General features: G+C 41.0%; 1 protein-coding gene across 1 annotated transcript; it reads left to right on the forward strand.

Annotated features, from left to right (window-relative positions):
- Positions 1–984: 984 nt before the first annotated feature.
- On the forward strand, positions 985–18,572 carry PWP1 (PWP1 homolog, endonuclein). Its single transcript, XM_066320004.1, has 15 exons — positions 985–1,106; positions 1,188–1,246; positions 3,375–3,526; positions 3,949–4,034; positions 5,512–5,608; positions 7,080–7,190; positions 7,965–8,098; positions 8,668–8,741; positions 10,963–11,059; positions 11,929–11,990; positions 13,730–13,841; positions 15,126–15,216; positions 15,608–15,729; positions 16,182–16,287; positions 17,012–18,572. Exons 1-15 carry the CDS (start codon positions 1,041–1,043, stop codon positions 17,125–17,127), a joined length of 1,485 nt encoding a protein of 494 aa, XP_066176101.1. The 5' UTR covers positions 985–1,040; the 3' UTR covers positions 17,128–18,572.
- Positions 18,573–19,011: the final 439 nt, after the last annotated feature.

Raw genomic sequence — 19,011 nt, forward strand, 5'->3', positions numbered from 1 at the left:
AAACGCAGGACTACAGGTAGGACTAGGATATCCATGTGACAGGTTGCTACAAGGAAAAGCTGGAAGGATCCAACTTTTCTGCCTTGGTATGTTTATGTCTACATTGAGACAAAACACAGCATATCGGTGGAATGAAGGGGGAAGTGAAGAGGTAGTCATATTTTGTAGATTTTTATTTCTCTCTCACGCCAGAAGCACAGAAGAATCAGGATTAAAAATAATGAAAGTGCCACAGTGGTGTTGTGGATGGAATAAGGAGGCCACTTGATCTTGATTTCGCTTACTGAGGTGAGAAATGCTCGTTCCCCTTCCTCAGCTTCCCGTCCCTTTACTTTGCACTGAATTAAGATTCCAGTGACGGGACCAGCAGTGATTTCTGCATATTAGGAGCAGAGTACCTCCCTGTAACATTCCAGCTGGCATTTAATCCATTTCCTCTGATTTAATGAGTTAGCTCGTGCGGGAGAGCAGAAAGCGGCTGCTCCTGTGGAAACGCCGGACCCTCAGCTCCCTGCACCTCCCTGTTACCACTGACTCTCTGCACTGGTTTCTTTTCCTTGGATAAATAACAAAAAAAGGCCTTTCCAAACTTCTCATTTCGGTGGATTGCCGCCGGCATTTTTCAGTGGCAGGGCAGTTCTCTCCCAGCGCGTGAGGGAGGCCGTGACCCAGTGTGGGGAGCGGAGCACGAGAAGGCTGGACTCGGAGATCGCAGACGGTTTATTCCGATTTAATCGATCCCGGGATTCCGCACAAATCCCGGCGACGGGCCACTCCCACCGCCCGTGTCCCCGCGGGGCGACAGCACCTGGCCCCGCCCCATTTCGCCCCGCCCCATTTCGCCCCGCCCCCTCAGGACACGCCCATCTCGCTCAGCCGCGCCCCTGCCCCCGGCGCGCCGGGATGACGTCACACTACAGTCTCCGCCCCCGCCTCGCTGTGGTGGATGTCCGCTTTTTCCGTGACGTCATTGGGGCGCGCCGGCCGCTCGCACGTGTGGCGGCGGCCGTGAGGGCGGCCGTGAGGGCGGCCCTGCTGCCATGAGCTGCCCCGTGCCCTGCGCCGCCTGGGTGCGGCGCGGCGTGGCCAAGGAGACGCCCGACAAGGTGAGGCCGGGGCGGGGATCGCGCTGAGGGACCCCCGCCTGCCGCCGCCGCCGCCCTCACCCCTCTGTGTCCGCCCCGCAGGTGCAGCTCAGCGAGGAGGAGCTGAAGGGTCTCATCGAGGAGGCGCAGGACAGACTGGGGTGAGCCGGGGCAGCGGGAGGGGCTCTGCTCGGGATCCGGCTGATAGCCGCCGGGCCCGGCCGCTCCCAGAGCCCGGGGTGAGGGCGGCGGCCCGGGCACGGGGGAAGCGCGGCCCGGGAGCGGCAGGGAGCGGAGAGCGGCCGCAGCCGGCACGAGTTCCTCCCGGAGACACCGTGCCCAGGCGGGAGGGCCCGAGGAACATCGGATGAAGGAGATCCTGCCGCCGGCTCCTGGCGGTCTCTGGAGCTCCTATTCCCGCCTGCACTGAGAGTTAAAGCGCTGGGTTTGTAATCGTGGGTGCTTTGGGAATGTGGCAGAGCCAGATGGGAGTTCCTAAACTGACGGAGAAAAAGCGATGGCGAGGGTGGGACGGGACAGTCTAGGGCTGGAGGGCACAGTGGAGATCAGACCAGCACAGTGGTGTGGTCATGCTTTGATAAAGGCAAAACATCATTCAGCGGCGTGTTTATGGTTCACAGCGAAACTGGAGACATCACAACTCTCCCATCACACCGAGAGCCCTTAGTTGCGTAGTTGTGTTGAGTTTTGTCGCTCTGGTTTTAAGAAACATGTGTTCGCAAAACTAATGTAAGCAGTGATGTATTTAGGAAACACAATAGAAGACAAGAAAGAAAAGTCTCTTTTGTCCAAAAAATACGAGGGGGTTGAGGTCTTACTCCATTTTCTGGCCGTTTTCTGTTAGATCTCTTCATAGATTTGGGTTTCTGAGTGCTTCAGCTGTGTAGGGTGTGTGGTTGTGCCATGGTGTGTGTGTCTGAACAGATGCAAGAGGTAGCAGAAAAAGTTTTTATAGCTGGATGAATATTATCCACCTCGTTTGTGTTGGATGTGTCAGTGATAACTACTGTTGAACAGTGTAACATCCCAAGATGTATTTTATCCTGGGTTTTTTCTGCCTTGGGTTATGTAATTGTTCCAAAATAATCTTTGACAGTTGAAGGATTCTCATGTCATGTTAATTTCTTAATTATTTAATGTTCCTTTTTTCTTTGGAAAAAAGACAAAAAGGAACATTGTTTCCCCTTTCTATGTGTGAACTTGATTTTCTGAGTGATTTCCTTTCTCTTGCAATTTCAAAGGCATGGAAAGATTTCAGGTGCTGGATTTTATGAATTCTATAAAACTTCAGGATGGAAGTATGAAGACAATCTGAAACAGCTGATCTATTTATAACTTGTTGCACTTTGTAGAATCTCTTGCAACACCTCACTTTTTTCCCTGTGAAAAGATCACAAATCAAACTCGGATTTAGTTATTTAATTATCTTGTTAGTTGTCTCTAATTACGTTGTTAATGTGAAGTGTTTATTTTACTGGAGAAATTAGGAAAATGAGGTTTCTGTTATTTAATTTAGCAACTGTACCTGGGAACCCCCTTGGCTCATTGCTGCTTGGGAAGTTTGCATGCAGAAGGACAGAAATACAGTGTGTTGAGCAGGTATGAGTTTCTTTGGAGCATGCTCCATTGGGACACCTTGGGTGTCTGTCATCTTCTCAGCCAGTGTTTAATGTGCATTTTCCTTCTCCTGAATTCCTTGCATGCAGAATTGATGCCACCAAGTTCTGAATTTTCTAGGTGTTGCATAGTTTACTCCATGAGAAAAATCCACAGTGTGACCTTACCTCGTGAATTCTATGTTAATTCTACTTTGCATAAGTATGGGAAATATGAGGAAATGAGGTGTTTAAAAGCTTGAAAAAATGTGGGGATTCTCACACATGACCGTGCCTCTGAGGGAGGAAAAGAAAGGAAGGAATGACATGGACACATGTGAATGCACAGAAGTGAGGTTAAGAGCATTGTATCCACAAAAAAGGTGTAAGAGAAAGGGACTTGGACACACAGTTTACCTTGTTGAAGAAAATTTATGCCACGTTTTGTCGTGAAAACTTTCAAGGAAAAGCTTTCTCTGGGTGCCTGAGAATTACAGATGCCTTGTATTTGAGGAAAGGTTCTAGGAGGAGCGGATGGATTTCAAAACTGTTGGCATAAAGACTTGAAAGCCACGTGAACAGCTGGGACTGTGTGCTGAAATCTCTCCAGCAGTCCCCTGGAAGTGTTCTGTGTGTCTGCCAGAGTTTCTCAGGGCTGTGTGTCTTTCCACAGCGATGGTGGCAGTGATGAAGGCCAGACAGGAGGTGACACAAATGCACCCGTGCCTGGCAGCAGCACTAAGTCTTCCCAAAACAATGAAGAGCTGTCTGATCATGAACTGGATGAATATGACTTGGACAATTATGATGAAGAGGAATACACGGGTAAGAAAAATTTGTATGTCAGGTGTACAGTGTAAGGGAAGAACCTTTCCACCTCTTGTTGTACTTAAGACTTTAATATCCTAAGGCTATCCTAACTTAACTGTGTTAAGTTTCAGATGCTGGAAATTCACAGTTTTAATGATTTGCTTGTCCCATCTTGGGAAGTCATTTAGTGAGGGAAGCAGTTCAGTGACACTAGGACCAAGAGCATGTTGGAAAGGTTGTCACTCTGGCTGCTGTAGTGCTGGAGCAGAGCAGCAGAAGTCCCTGAAAGCACTAAACAGTTTATCTTACCTGGAAGTTCATTTAGCCCACTCCTGATATTTTGCTGTATAGGTAATACAGGTATTGGTATTGGTACAGCAGTTTCTAACTTTGCCTGTTACAGACATGTATAAAAGTGTTCTGAAATTCCCATCTAGGTGATTTAAAACTTGGAGACTCTCTGGCTTCTCTGGCAGTATATGGGAGCAATGAAAACGATCCTTACATCACTCTAAAAACCACTGTGAGTACTTAATGAATGTTAAGTATCTTGAACGGCATATCCTTCAAAATCAGTAAAATTTTCCACTCTGCCTTGGGGTGTGTAAGTGTGTGCAGTCCTTTTTCAAAGGTGTGCCAGGTTCTTGATTGGATGGTGCTCTTTTCTTTTAAGGTTGCTTTGTGCAGTCCCTTCTTTCTGTGCCTTTTGCATGTCAGAAGAAGGTTAAGGTGAAGTGGCTCCTTACTTAAACTGTGCACTTCTGTACATGGAGTGGTTTTTCACCAGGCTAGCAGGACACAGAAAACACTTGAAGGCATAACAAGTCTCAGGCCACTAGTGACCAAAAAGAAAATTTCACAGATTGCAAGAGTCTTGTACCTTCCACCAGTTTGTGTAAGAGATCAGGCTGAGGTGGACTCAGGCAATGTGTCTGATATATAACTATATCAATGTACATATATAAAATACTGTGTCATTGACTGGTTCTGCCTGTATGAGTTTCCACTGTCAGATGGGAATTATCTTTGCAGAAGTTGCAGAAGTTGGGTTTGTAGATACAGAGAAAATGAACACCTTTTTCTCTAGCTCTTCTTCCTATGCTTAAGTTCCTTCGTCAGATTCTGAAAGTTCTTCAATGTGCATTTTCTGTTGTCATTTGGTATTTACTACTGGAACTGCTGAAGACTAAGTATTGTGTAACCTTAAGTTAATTTAAAGAACTGCAGGACTTGACAGAATTCAAATATTGAAGTATGCTTGAAGTGAATAAAAAAAATTAATTAGAAGCTTGCAGTGAGAAGTCCATAAAGTCTTGTATGTGTTGAAAATGGGAAGGATGGTACTCCCTAAGATTATTGACTTCTGTACAGTTCTTAATTTTTCACAATAAAAATTGCCAAGTTCCTTCCATTCCTCAGTAACAATGAAAATCAAATGAGAGGTTACATCTCTTCTGGTGCAGCTGAATGCCTGGTAGCTCTGTAGGCAGTACTGTCTGGGAGATATTTTCCAGGAAGTAGACAGGAAGTATTTCCTGGATGTGAGGAGCAGCTGCAGCATTGTTACTGGGTAAAATGCTGTTATATTATACAAGTGGTGAAGGCACAGGAGCACAAGGGAAATCACCTTTGTTTGTGGACTCCTGGCTGTGATTTTCTTTTCAGCAATCAGCTTCATCAGGATAGCCTTGAAATATGGTTTCATATTTGGTAATTAAACACCTCTACAAACCCGCCTAGGTTCACATAAAAGTCCTTCAATCTAGTTTAATGATTATTCACTCTCCCCAGGATTGGGTCTGGTTCTGGCTTTTCTCTGTTCAGCACCATTACATGGTTTCATGTGGGTGGACATTAGAGGTGTTGGATTTTGAGTATTTTCTGTTATGGCTGTATCACCAAGCAAAACTGTTTTTTTTATCACAGTTTTGAAAATGTGTAATTTCATGCTTTTATGTGCTTTGCTCAATGCCCCTTGTCCTCTCCTTTTTGCTGTTTAGGAGCAATATGAACAGGAGGACTTTTTGATCAAACCCAATGACAATCTTGTCCTTTGTGGCAGAGTTGATAAAGACTGCTGTAGTTTGGAGGTCCACGGTGAGTAAAATAGGGTTTGTTCTTTATAGTGAACATAGGGGAATGTCTTGCCTAGCATGTGCCATGTGGCTGTGTTGAAGAGGGAGTGGGTTGGTTTGGGGAAGGATTTTTCTCCCCTTCTTGTGTTTTGTTCCAAGTCATAGTGCTTTAGCTAGTTTTCAGGACTAGAGTATTTCGTGTGGAGTTAGTTATTTAAGGATAGCTTGCCTCTTTCAGGTTGTATAGCATTTCCTTTCCTTATTTCATTTCTTAAAACTTTGAGGAAATATGCCATGGCATTTTTATTCTCTGAACATATGCTCTTCATTCCAGTCTTACTTTGTATATCCTGCAAGCATCCTCTAGTGGTTTGTTGTTTTGGTTTGGTTTTTTTTTTCTTTAGCTTTCTCCTTGCTTAGAAGAACCAGTAGCTTTATCATGGTGGTTTAGAAGAGATAATCCTTAACAGGGCCTGAATACTGCTTGTTCTAGAAATAGGTTTAATTTTCCTCTGTAAAAGATTTTTCTGTTGCAGCCAATGAATACTACTGAATGTGCTGAAATTATCCTCTTTGCTTGTGGTTCTTTTTGGGAATGTTTCTGGCTGCTTGTGCTCCATGTTTCTGCAGGCAAAGTATTTCATCTTAAGCAGCCAGCATGACCAAAATGTGTGAAAGCATCTCTTCAGATACCAGCATATGGCATTTTCTGTGTCTGGAGGTGTTTACAAATTTTATTAACTGTAAGCTTATACTCAATATAAACTTACAAAACAATTGTGAAGCTTTCTGCAGTTTCTAAAATTGGGCAATCTTGTCTTAATTGACTACTAAGATTACTTAGTTTACCGGAGACTTCAGTTAGTATCTCTTGCATGTACTTAAAAGTGGCACTGTGATTTTGTGTGTGTGAAAAGTTGTTATTAAAGTAATTAATGGGTTTTATCTGCTGTCCAATTGATTAGTTATTTTATAAGGAGAAAAATAGCTGTCTACAGGAAATTTGTGTTTAATATATGCCTGTTTTACCCTAACTTTTCCTATATCTCTGTTACCATCTGTGTCTTCTGTCCTTTGATCTTCTTCATCTTCCTCTGGTTTGTCTTTTTACCTTCATTTCCCTTTCAGCCTCCTTTGGAATAATTTTTTTTTAGTTGCTAATCCTGTATAATGAATGTATCTTGGTGTAGAAAGTGCTGGATATGGAGCATGAATTATGAAGAGGTTTTACAAACAAAGTAAGAGCATCAAACCTTGACTGAACTTCTTTATCTGAAGTACACAGGAGAATGTTTCTTTTATGTAATTCTGTAAGGTACAACATTTGTAGAGGGTCTGGCCTCTACAAGAAAACTCTGAAGATTCTGTGAATTTACCTTCTAGATCTCCTTGAGATTTTAGTTTTTGCCACTGCCTTTTGTAGAAGTGACCTGTTCGTAGTTGTTTGCTTTCCCTCTTCATTGATGTCTTGCATAACTTGAATTATTTTTCAGTTTATAATCATGAAGAGGAGTCATTTTATGTACATCATGACATTATCTTGCCTGCTTACCCTCTGAGTCTGGAGTGGTTGAATTTTGATCCTAACCTAGATGAATCAACAGGTAAATTACACAGAGTACTGTCAGTGTCCAGTTAAGAATTTTTCTTGAAAAGCATGTAAGTGTAATGTTGTCAGTAAATAATTTCTTGCTGCAAAGAAAAAAATCAGTGTTAATATAATACTGACTTGAGATAACCACGAGGTGAATATCAGGTATTTCTGCTTGGTGATACAGTCATCTGAGTGATGCTGCTGTAACAAATGGTTTTACTAAAATACTGATTTTATTATAAACAATTAAGTTATTGTCAGCAGACCAGAGCAGTTTCTAAAACCTGCTTTATTTTCTGTTTGCAAATGAAAGGTTGCTTTTGTTCAATCTCTTTATGTCCAATGCAGTTAATTAAATGTAAAACCCAGCAAAATGTATATATTTGTTTAGTATTTATGTATTTAATAACCTTTTTTCTTGTGTTTCACAGATTTTTTTTCTTCCATTGTATAGAGGATGTGGTTTAGTTTTGGTTTGTCTTTTTCTTTCAAAAACAAACAAAAACATGTAACTTTATACAGCTTGTTTGAGCAGTTACTTGTACTGAAAGGGCAGAAGAGCCAGTAAATTTTTTTCTGGCAGTAAATTTATTTCTAGCAAAATATCTGTTATCAGCTGATATTTTTAAATTGCTCCATGCCAGTTATAAACATAAATATGTTCAAATTAGAAGATTGTGGCACATAAGTTTTACTTAACTAAAGAAACAGGGAACAGCTGGATTGCCAAATTCACTGTTTCATAGCTAAATAAATGTGGTTGCATTTGGTTTTTTGTTTGTAGGAAATTATGTTGCAGTGGGTAACATGACCCCAGTCATTGACATTTGGGACATTGATGTAGTAGAATCCTTGGAACCAGTCTTTTCTCTTGGAGGCAAGAAAGAGAAAAAGAAGAAGAAGATGAAAGGAAAGAAAGTAAGCATTGCAAAATGGTTTACCTGGCTGGGTGGAGGAATTTATAGCAGGGATAATGCCTTCTTTTCCCTCCCACCCCATACAATATTTGAAATGCTAATTGTTCTCTAAATAACTAAAACCTGGAGTTAAGAGCAGAACAGGAATGGGGTGGTGTCCCAGTAAACTTTGAACGTTAACTGTTTAAAATTAGAAGTTGCAGGAGCTGGCAGTTGCAAGGGCCCAAAGCTCAGATAATTGGGAGGAGAGAGAGGGAACTGCCAGAAGTGTTTAGAAAGAAGCTGAAGAACTTGCACATTAGCTGGAAATAATGAGGTTTCTTTTACTAGCCTGAAGGGAGTAACCAGTTCTGTAAACCCAGCAGCTGGAGCAATCTGTGATCTGGGGTAGGAGGCAGGGTGCAGGTGGTGCAGAGACAGGTCTCTCAAAAGCTGTGTTGCAGCAAGTGAGAGTAATTTAATGTGAAGTTGTTTGTGAAGGCTTTAGGGAATTCATACTCATGTGGAGTAATGCTGGATTTGCATTGAAGCTGTAATTTTTGAAAGTCTGTTTATGTCGTGTGTACACAGAGTTTATCTTCAGAAGGGACTGTGGAAGGACATAGTGATGCTGTGCTTGATCTTTCATGGAATAAACAAAGCAGGTAAAAGAATACTTGAATAACGATGGATGTTAGAAAATTGCTGTCTTAAGTAGGCATACAATTTTCACACAAAATCCAAAAGCTTGAAAGCACTGCTGAAATGAATGCATTCTTAAAAATACATTCCTGTGGTTTTTTTGTTTGTTTTTGGTTTTGGTTGGTTTGTTTGTTTGTTTTAACTATAGCTCTTGATTTTGAATTTTTTTGAAATACTTGTATATTGCTGCAGGTCACTTTTGATTTGCAGGTTGTCCAGATGAAGGCAGGGCAAAGGTGGGTTTGAGCCATTTGATAAATTGTCTACATTTCCCTTGTTCCGACTGGAAAAGTAGAAGGGCTCCATGAGCTGTGCTGATCTGCCAGTGGCCTAAACCACCATTTCGGCAGAGACAAGCAGATATATAGAAGAAAATCCTTGCTATTTTGGTTTTTTTGGTGTTTGTTTTGTTTGGTTTTTTTTCCTTCTGGCTTTTGCCCCAAAGCTGTGAACAGGAAAGAGAATGTAAATGCCCTAATAGCTCAGTTATAGCCCTAAATAGGCCTAAGTGCCTCTGGCCTCTAGGCAGAGAAAATTCCCTGTTGCCTGAATGAACTAGAAATGAAGTGCTGCTATTGAAGCAACACAAAGCTGGCCCATCTTGGGGCAGAGGTCAAGGACAGTGTGCTGACTGAAGTAAAGATACTGCTGGTTTTTTATCACTTAGGTGGTTGTTAACAGTTCATCTGTCAGAGGATCTTTGGCAGGGGTCTTGAAATTGCTTCAGTCAGACACAGGCTGATTTCTTTTTTAAATTTTATTTTTTCTGCTGTCATAAATGCCTTTGCCTTTGAAGATGTACACAGACAACTCTGCATATTCTGATGAGCAGGTGTGAGCCTTCACTTGTACTGCTTTCTTGTCTAGATATTGATGAAGAAAACACCCACACAAACCTCAGTAAATGTATATAAATTGCACTCTTAATTTACAGTCTGTTGTTCTTAAATTACACATATATGCACGGAGTGTGACAATGTCCATCTATCTTTAAAAAGGGAAGCTTTCATGTACCTAGGAATGGTCTGGTGATAATATAGACAAGGATTAAAAAATTATGGTTTCAATAGTTAAGTCTGAAATGCATAATTCTGTAATGTGCTGAGTTACAAATTCATTAATTCTGGTAGGTCTTTCAGGAAATAAAACCAGCCCTGAAGTGGGCAGCTTACGGAAAAACAAAGAACTCCTTGGAGCAGCTTATATATAAAATATTTTATTGTTGTTTCTTTCTTTAAAGCAAGGCATGTTGTGACAGCTCTACAAATAACTTTCTGCCTGTAGGTCATAGTGGTGTTATTGTAAAATGTTCTTACAGCCTTCACTATGCATTTCCTTAACTTTTCCTTGTAACCTTGCTAGAGAAAACAGAATGGATATGTTTCTTTGATGAGCCAAATGTTTCTTTCAGTCAGAAACACTTGGTTAATATAAAAAGGGGAGGGGGAGCATTTCAATCAGAAACAACATGTTGAGGTAATTAATCCAATTTTAAGAGCAATGAAGCAGTTATAGGACTTGTAGTGTGTGTTTGACAGGCATTTGGGGATGTTTTGGTTTGTTTTTTTCTGATCAAACTTTTAAGGTGTGTTTATTGCTCTTAACACAAATTTAAGTTGAAATGTGGGGTCTGTAACTGAAATTTTAGTGGTTGCTTTCAGCAGTCCATAAAGGGTATAGTGTTCTGTCTTCAGTAACTGTATAAACAGATATTAGAGAGCAAAATATTTCACAAACAGGTTTGTCAGGCTCTTGGCTGCATGCATATGCAAACAGAATGAAGCAGCATAGGTAATGTTGAAAAATACTATTCAATGGCAAAGGAATGAATGTGCTTCAAAGCCTTTATTACTTTGTTTTGTTTGAGAAATCTTCGAGTAAATGGTATTGTAAGTAATGTCAGGGGAAATAGAAGCAGAACTGTCATTGTTATAAGTGTTCTACTAATGTAATGTAATACAGCCTATTTATAATCTTTACTTATAACTTAGAATTGCCTTCAGGAGTTATCCCTCAGGCTTGAGAGAAATAATCTATAGACCACAATGTACTTGTTCTCAGAATTGGGCTCTGTGTGTATTTTGGGGTTTTGACCATTATTTGTTTCTATCTGTATAAAGATAAAAAAACCGATTTTTGAAAAAAACCAACTGATTTTAAAACTGATTTTTGATCCATTATCAGGAATGTTTTAGCAAGTGCCTCTGCTGACAGCACAGTGATTTTGTGGGACATGGCTGTGGGTAAGCCAGCAGCCAGCCTGACACTACATACAGACAAGGTATGGAATCATTGCTGTATTTCTTCCACTGTAGAATACAGAGAAAAATGTGACTGCAGTTTTTCATTAGCTTCTTGGTAGTGAACCCTCAGAACAACAATTCTCTAGTATTCTAACATCTGTGCAGAGTTGTTTAAATTTATGCATTAGTTGCTTTTGCAAACAGCACTGTATTTGCTTTTTAAAATGTTATTTAACCTAACTTTTAGGAAGTTAACAAAGATTTGTAACAGTTTCTGAAATACCTTTTGTGTATTGGCCCTAATGGGGAATATAATAGTGCTGGTATGAGCTACAAAAATAGATGTCTGAACATAGGTCAAACTGTAACTCTCTTAAGGGAACAGTGAGTGTCAGTTACAGTTTGTTCTAGGTGAAAAGGTTTAAAATAAATTATACTAAAATACCACAGTGATGGGTATTTCAGAAATGAATTAATCTCATAGTAATTAAAATCTAAAAGCTAGTTATTAATAGCTGTAACCTTATTTTGCTGCTAACAAAGTCACTGCCCTTGACCAACTCCTGATTTTCATTTTTTGTTAACATCTGCTTTTTTTCCCCCCAGACTGGAAGCAGATACTCTTTTGCCTCCAGTTTTTTGGTTTCTTTTAAATTAATATCTAGGGCAAAAAGGGGGCATGGGGTTCTGTTCAATCAAATTACTTTGGAAAACATCGTTTTCACTAGGTGGAGGTATTTGAAGTAACATGCATCTCTTGCACTGTTTTTGAACAATGTGAGAATCAACAAGCTTAATAGGAGGGGTTTTTGGGAGGGCTGTGTGCTGGCCTGGGGTTGGGATGGGTGTGCTTCGTTCCAAGAAAGCTCCTGTATATGTGTGTTACATAAAATCTTCCATTATCTAGGTCCAGACATTGCAGTTTCATCCATTTGAAACTCAGACCCTCGTTTCTGGATCATTTGATAAGTATGTCAGGGTAATGTTTTCACATGTTGCACCTGGGGAGGGGATTCCTTTTCAATTAAGCCTTGTGTGTTTTCTTTTATTTTTTTTATAACTGTGCCAGTTTGAGTAATGCTGTTATTTTTTTTTTTTCCAGCAAGGAAGCCACGTTTGCATATGCCTAGGATGTAGTTTCCTTACCTCTTTTTTCAGGGGTAGCAAGTGCTTTAACCATCTGGACTGACATTTTCTGTGCCAGGTGTCTGCCTGCTCCAAACCAAATTTATTTATTAATTTGGCCTAATGGCATTTTCTTCATTGGGAACGTGCCACTGTTCTTTCCTTGGAACATTTGCCCAGTGTTTCCCAGCCAGTAAGGCCAGGGCGGAGGCACAAGGGACTTTAAAATCCCAGTTCTCTCCCTCCAGCCTCTATAGGCACAGCCAAAGTGTAATGGGCTGTCTCCTGTGGTTGCAGCATGGAGATGCTGGGAAATGGTTTGAGTCTGTACACTTGGACTACTCTGTAGCTACCAGTTTTTGTAAGTCCTGCCAGCCAAAAAATTCCCTCTCTGTTTTCCCATCTCAGTGGGGTTAATTTTGTTCTGTTACCATGATTTTCTTCCATTGATTTTTTTTTTAATTCAGTTTTTGAGACTTTGTCCTTATGTTGAAATATTTTATAGACTTGCCAATCTTTAGCCAAACCTTGGAGTTCTCTGGCTTCTGTTATGCTCTTGCTGCATCTGCTGAAGTATTGGAGGAGGACCTTTTGTTGTTGTTAGGAAGCTGCTTCTGTCTTTTTCCTCCCTCTCGACTTCCTTTGATAAAAGGAAGCATTAAGTCCAAGCAGTGACCAGATGCTGATCCCTTTTTAGCTGCTCCTTTAGACACCTCTAAACCACTGTGCTATCCATAAACTAACAGACTGCCCTTGTGGATTTTTCCTGCAAAGCCTTGCAGGACCACAGGCAGTTCAGTGAGCATTGGGAGATGCCTTCCCAGCCTGAAAAAAGAAACTGTTGTGTGTAAAATGCCTGGTAAAAGACCTGGGAAACCTACATCACACTTCTTTAATTATGTAATAGAGTGGGAGTGGGTTACACTGAGGATGTTGATAGTGGTGAGGTGATGCTGGAGTGACATGACCATTCCTCTCTTGCATTTGCACACAGGAGCTTTTTGAGCTGGGACAGATTCTGCAGCCACTCAGCTGAGCACGTGCCTGTAAAGAATCCCAGAGAACCCACTAACTGCCATCCACTCTTTGTCCCTCATGGAGTAGTGTTTCTCTAATTATTTGTTAAGATTGTTGGTTTTTTAGAATTTTTTTTTTATTGAGCGTATTTGAAAATGGATGCATATGTATGACAAAGTGATCTTCTGATTAGTGCATCATTACTTGACTTTACTGAAGTCTGTTCGTAATTAAGTGAAATATTTGCATAATTATGGTCTGCTATGTTATAAGTATCTTATGTATTGAGTAAATTCAAGCTCTGCTTAGTTTCAATAGAGTGGCTGTTGGTAACCAGGATGAAACTTTAAAGCAAATGGAAAAATGCCAGGCTTATCTGCAAGATTTTAATCTGTTGCTGAATTAGAAGACTACGTAGTGAAGTTGTTTTCATTTAATTTTTTAATTATAGTTTACAGGGAGCTTCTGTAGATGTCAGTGGGAAAGCAAACTAGGCCGTGAAGTGTTCTGCCCTGATTTTTTTTTTTTTTTTTTTAATTTTATTTCCTGTCCCTTTTGTCCCCTAGATCAGCAGTGCTGTACGACTGCAGAAGCCCTCAGGACAGCCATCGAGTGTGGCGGTTTAGTGGTCAGGTTGAAAGAGTAATTTGGAATCATTTTTCACCCTGCCATTTCTTGGTGAGTACATGCTTTTCTCTTCTGATTGGTTGTTGCCATGTCATTTAACCTGTATTTAATGTTAATAATGTTTCTGAATCAGAACAGAGCCAATGGACATTTGGATAGTTTGTGCTGCTTATTAAAAAAATGCAGTCTGGGGGAGGATGTTTTTAGGTAGTTTTTTTCAATAAGTATCTCTAGACAAGCTACTTATTTGGTGTCTTCACTGTGACAGTAGAAAAGCTATTGATTCTGGTGCTTTTTTCACTCCAGAGGTGACAGTCTTGGTCGTTGCAATGTTCAGTGGCTGGGATATATTTTCCTTTGCGCAGCTGCTGTTGTGTTTCACGCAATGAAGCAATCGCAGCTGAGAAATAGCTTATTAGGACTAAGATCCTGAATATTAAATCAATGTCTGAAGTCAGCGCTAGAGGGCACTGTCCTTCTGGCTGGTATGGAGTGATCCACTCCTGCAGGTTGGAGAAGTCCTCTGAGATCGAGTTTAAAGGTTAACCCAGCACTGCCAAGTCCACCACTAAGTGTCCATAAGTGCCTCACCGGCACGGCTTTTAAATACCTACAGGGGTGGGGATTCCACCTCTTCCCTGGACAGCCTGTGGCAGTGCTTGACAACCCTTTCAGTAAAGACATTTTTGCTGATATCCAGTCTAAACCCTGGTGCAACTTCAGGCCATTTCCTGTTGTTCTATTGCTTATTACCTGCGAAAAAGTACCTAGAGTATAAAGAAAAGATATCTTGGTTGAGTTTATTATCATAAAACTTGGCAACAGAATTTTAAAACAAATCTTCCCTGTTATCTCAGTTAGTTCTCTGTTGCTTTGTGTATACAGCCAACAGAAGTGGCTGCTCAGCTCTGTTGGGTTTATGATGTGGATGTCTCCTGGTGTAATCACACTTAGTTTTGCACATGACTGTGCAGCCACTGATGGCTCTGAAAGCCTTGAACTGACAGTCAAGAGGCTGAAAGCTCTGCATTTCATTGCCTGACCTGAGGGTAGACTTAGTGGGGCAACTCTTCTCAAAATACACTTTAAGAAATTTGCCTGAGATTAAGACTTCATGTCATCAGTGCAGCATAATTGAGGTTTGTAGAATAGCTGGGGCACCAGCAGGGTGGAGCCTGACTTTGGGAGTGTAGGCCTGGGAACAGTGTAACATGTCCTAGGGAGAAGTAGTGTCTGCCTCAGATCAGAGGGGTTTGCCAGAGGGTGGGTGTTATTGCACTGGAGGGGTTTTTTTCCAGCTGAGTGACTGTTTTTTAAATGCTGTGCTTTCCTTAGGCAAGCACAGACGATGGCTTTGTGTACTGTCTGGATGCTCGCACTGATAAGCCTCTGTTTACTCTGAAAGCTCACAATGAAGAGGTGTCAGGTAAATTGCCTGTGTCTCCTTTTGTGTCTTGTTTGTTCCAAGTGGGCAAGGCACATCTGGAAGATGCCTTTAATCCATAGCACTGAGGTGGTAGTGATTCCTTGATTAACAAATAAGTTGTGCATGCTGATCATGGTAGCTGCTGTGTGAAACAAATCTCTACTGAGGGGGATTGGGAGGCAAAATAGGCCTGCATGGTTCCCTTGGCTTCACTACAGGGACCAGTGGCAGCATTAATTTCATTAATGCTTTGTTCCTTTGTTCTGAAATGGAGTTGAGTGTGAGGAGAATATTGGAGTTGTTCTCATGTCTTCAGTTCAAAATGTATCCTCATCTCTGTGAAATGGGGATTGCCTGTTGCTGTCACACTGATGCCCTCTTCATCTTCCAGGGCTACAACTAAGCAGTCAGATCAAAGGGTGCCTTGTGACATCATCTGCAGACAAATACGTGAAAATTTGGGATATCTTGGGAGACAGACCAAGTTTAGTCCATTCCAGGGATATGAAAATGGTATAGTAATATTTATTTCTTGATACTATGAAATTTTATATATAAACTATGTCTGATTATTCTTTTTCTGTCTAGTTTGAATCTTGTTTTACCTAAGGTCTCATAGGGAAAAAATTAAGTAACATATTCTAGGTAAATCATTCTCATCACAGTGCAGTATTCCACGTGGAATTGGCAAACTGCTTCAAAGCCTCAGACCCAAATTCCAGATACAATGTTCTGAGTAGAACTATGGGTGCTCCGGCTTGCATCTGCTACATTCAAGACAAAGATGTGATTAACTGTTCATAATTAACAGCTCTTGACTTTACAAAAGTAGTTCTATCTTTACAAAAGAAGTTTCAGAAACTTAATTACATTTCTTAAAACTTGCTTGGTGAAAGTATTTTCAGATGACAAATTCATTTTAAGATGAAAATAAAAATTCTCTTCTTTTTCTCCCACCCTGCCAGGGAGTTCTGTTTTGTGCAGCCTGCTGCCCTGACTTCCCATTTGTCTTTGCCTTTGGAGGAGAGCGGGAAGGGCTCCGTGTTTGGGATATAAGCAAGATCTCTGCAGGTAGTGTTCTCATTTCTTTCAATGCTGTGGTTCTCCCCTTGCTTGCAGGGTCTGTTTGTATTCAGTGGTGTATTGTGACTCTGACAGAAAAACCATAGTTTTGTATTTTTAAATACTCCAAGACTGCATGTGTGGTCACATTTTCAGCTAAAAAAAAATGTGCATTTTTTTCTAAATTGGAGAACTGCTTGACATGATTTATTTTCTTGCAGCTGAAGTGTAATACCTTATGATACCTATGGTTTTTTTTTCTTCATGTTCCTGATGTGATTTGGTATCACATTTTTTGAGTACTTCTCTAAGTAGGGAAAGAAAAGTAAGGACTAGTTTTTATCAGTTGTAGCTACATGTAACTAAACAGCATGATTTTTTTTGGAGAAGGCTTTTAAGAGCCCTTTGGGAACCACAGACTAAAACCAGAAATAAATTATTTAAACTTAATGATGTGCTCTTCAAACCTCATAAATTTTACAATACTTAGGTACAGGAATTATGCAGAGGAAATGTCTAGATGCTCTGGAGGAAAAATAACAGGACTTGTAACTGAAGTATCATATGCAGGCAATTGTTCTGACCTTCAGGTTCAACTCTGGGGTAAGGGGAAGAGCTTTGAAACCACAGCAGGTTGGGATTTCCATTCCGTGGTGCTCACCAGGCTGTCCCTGCTGTACTCCTCTTTCCTCTGGGAGAGTAACAAACAAGCAATTCCCTGTTTGTATTGCAGTGAATGAAGTTTTTGGAAACAGAGAGAGGCTCATCTTGGCTAGTGCCAACTCTGCGGCTTCCAGCTCCACGGCCAGCAGAAGCAGCAATGATTTGGAGACAGCCATGGAATCATGATGGACCAAAGATCAAAAAAAACCAAAATTAATGGGACTACAACTAATGTGTATTCGGCAGATGCCCGTTTGGTGAGAGTTCACAGACATAACACTGAGTCTTGCAATCTGCAGGTTTCTTCGTCTCAGACAAAGAAAGGTTTTGGTGTGGTTAAGCTCTAAGCTCCTGCCCTCTATTACCAGCTCTGAAAGATTGAATCACTTGCTTTAGCCTGAGATAATGACCCCTGAAACAGGGGCTTCCATATATAAAGCTGATACATGAAGTGGAACAGTCACTAGAAAAAACATTCTGTGACTCCAGAAATTTGTTGAATATTGCAAAGAGAGTTTTATCTTCTACCTTCTACGGGCATAAGGAAAAATATTTCACACAACAGTTGTGTAATAAATAAATGAAAGATGAATTAAATTACAAGTGTAAATAGATAATTTATGCTTAATTTGAAGCTGGGTTTACAGATTTTAGATCTTCCACATAACTTTTTAGATTTTAGGAGTATTCTCAGACAATAAATTGGAGTCTCTGAGCAGAATCCTGTTATCACCAATATCGAACCAAAAATAACCCAGCTCTATCCCACCAAAATCGGGGGTATCTTTTTTCCAGGTTTCACAGCACCTGAAGTTTAGTGATATTTTGTTCACACTCCAGATGTATTTCAAGAGAATCTGAACTGAAATAAGGCGCTGCTACTCACTGTTACTGTTCAAAAGCTCTCTGTGTTCTTAATTCTGCCCAGGCATTTCTGCCTGAAGGCACAGAGCAAAGTTTTAGGTATCAGTTTAACCACGAACTTAAGCCCCTTGTTTGCAGAACCAGGAACCTAATCAAGGCATGCGACTCCAAGAATTTCCTTGCATTTATAATGTAACACCCTAAGGAACTTAATTCATACTCTTACCCTCCACTGAGTACTTGCCCTTTGCATACACTAAAGGTGTCTGTAGAGTGTTCCTGCTGCAAAAACGACCTGGGTATGAAATCCACTGATACCAAAGCAGCTGTAGGATCATAGTTATAGCTGCCAGGCTCTTCCCACTGCTTTCCACCCTCACTCACTGTAGTTCATTCAGGTGAGGTAAAGCAGGTAAATTGAGTCCCTGCAAACTGCAGCTGGGGAAAAGGCAGGTCTGTAACTTTCCTTCCTATCCCTTGAGGTAATTGGCTACTTCTAAAGCTACTTCAGCTGTTTCTAGTCTGGTGAAGGTGTTCAGCATGGCTTTGCAGGAACTAAGAATTCTCTGGATGTGTTGGGATTCCTGCTTCCATCCTATCTCTGCCAAGCAGTAGTAAATGATGTGTGAACAACAAAATAACACAACTGTTTTTGTAAAGCTTAGGAAGGTGTAAGTACCAGAACCACCTCTGTTCAACTGCTCTCCATTGAAAACTTCCAAGTTTTTCAAAGCTTTAATTTTAAATAAATGCTTTGTGTTAAGATCTTCGAGGGTTATTTCTCTTACCTCTATGCCTACTAATATGATTGGCACTGTAGTTCTCAAAGTTTCTTTTTGTTTTTGGAAGAAATTGCATTACTAGAAGCAGCACATCTTTGGACTTGCCAATATCCCAGCACCTGTCTGGAGTTTTTTGGTCACATACTGATTCGAGGCAAGTGTTTTCAGGTTTTAAGAACCCTGGGAGCTACAGGAGGAACTACAGTGTACAGGAAGAGGTACAGCTAAGCTTGAGCCATTCAGGGCCAGAAGCAGAGCCTCTTTCCCAAGGGAACCTTCCATTACCTTGTCAGAGAAGAGAGCACAGCTGAATCTTCTTTTGCAGCACAGCCAGAGGAGTGACACAGCAAATCTAGAGTTCTTTAGCTGCCCCAGTTCATGGAGGTGCTCCTACACATACCATGTCCCAGGAAAGCTTGGGAGA

Source organism: Sylvia atricapilla, chromosome 5 (genome assembly GCF_009819655.1).
Source record: "Sylvia atricapilla isolate bSylAtr1 chromosome 5, bSylAtr1.pri, whole genome shotgun sequence".
Lineage (NCBI taxonomy): Eukaryota > Metazoa > Chordata > Aves > Passeriformes > Sylviidae > Sylvia > Sylvia atricapilla.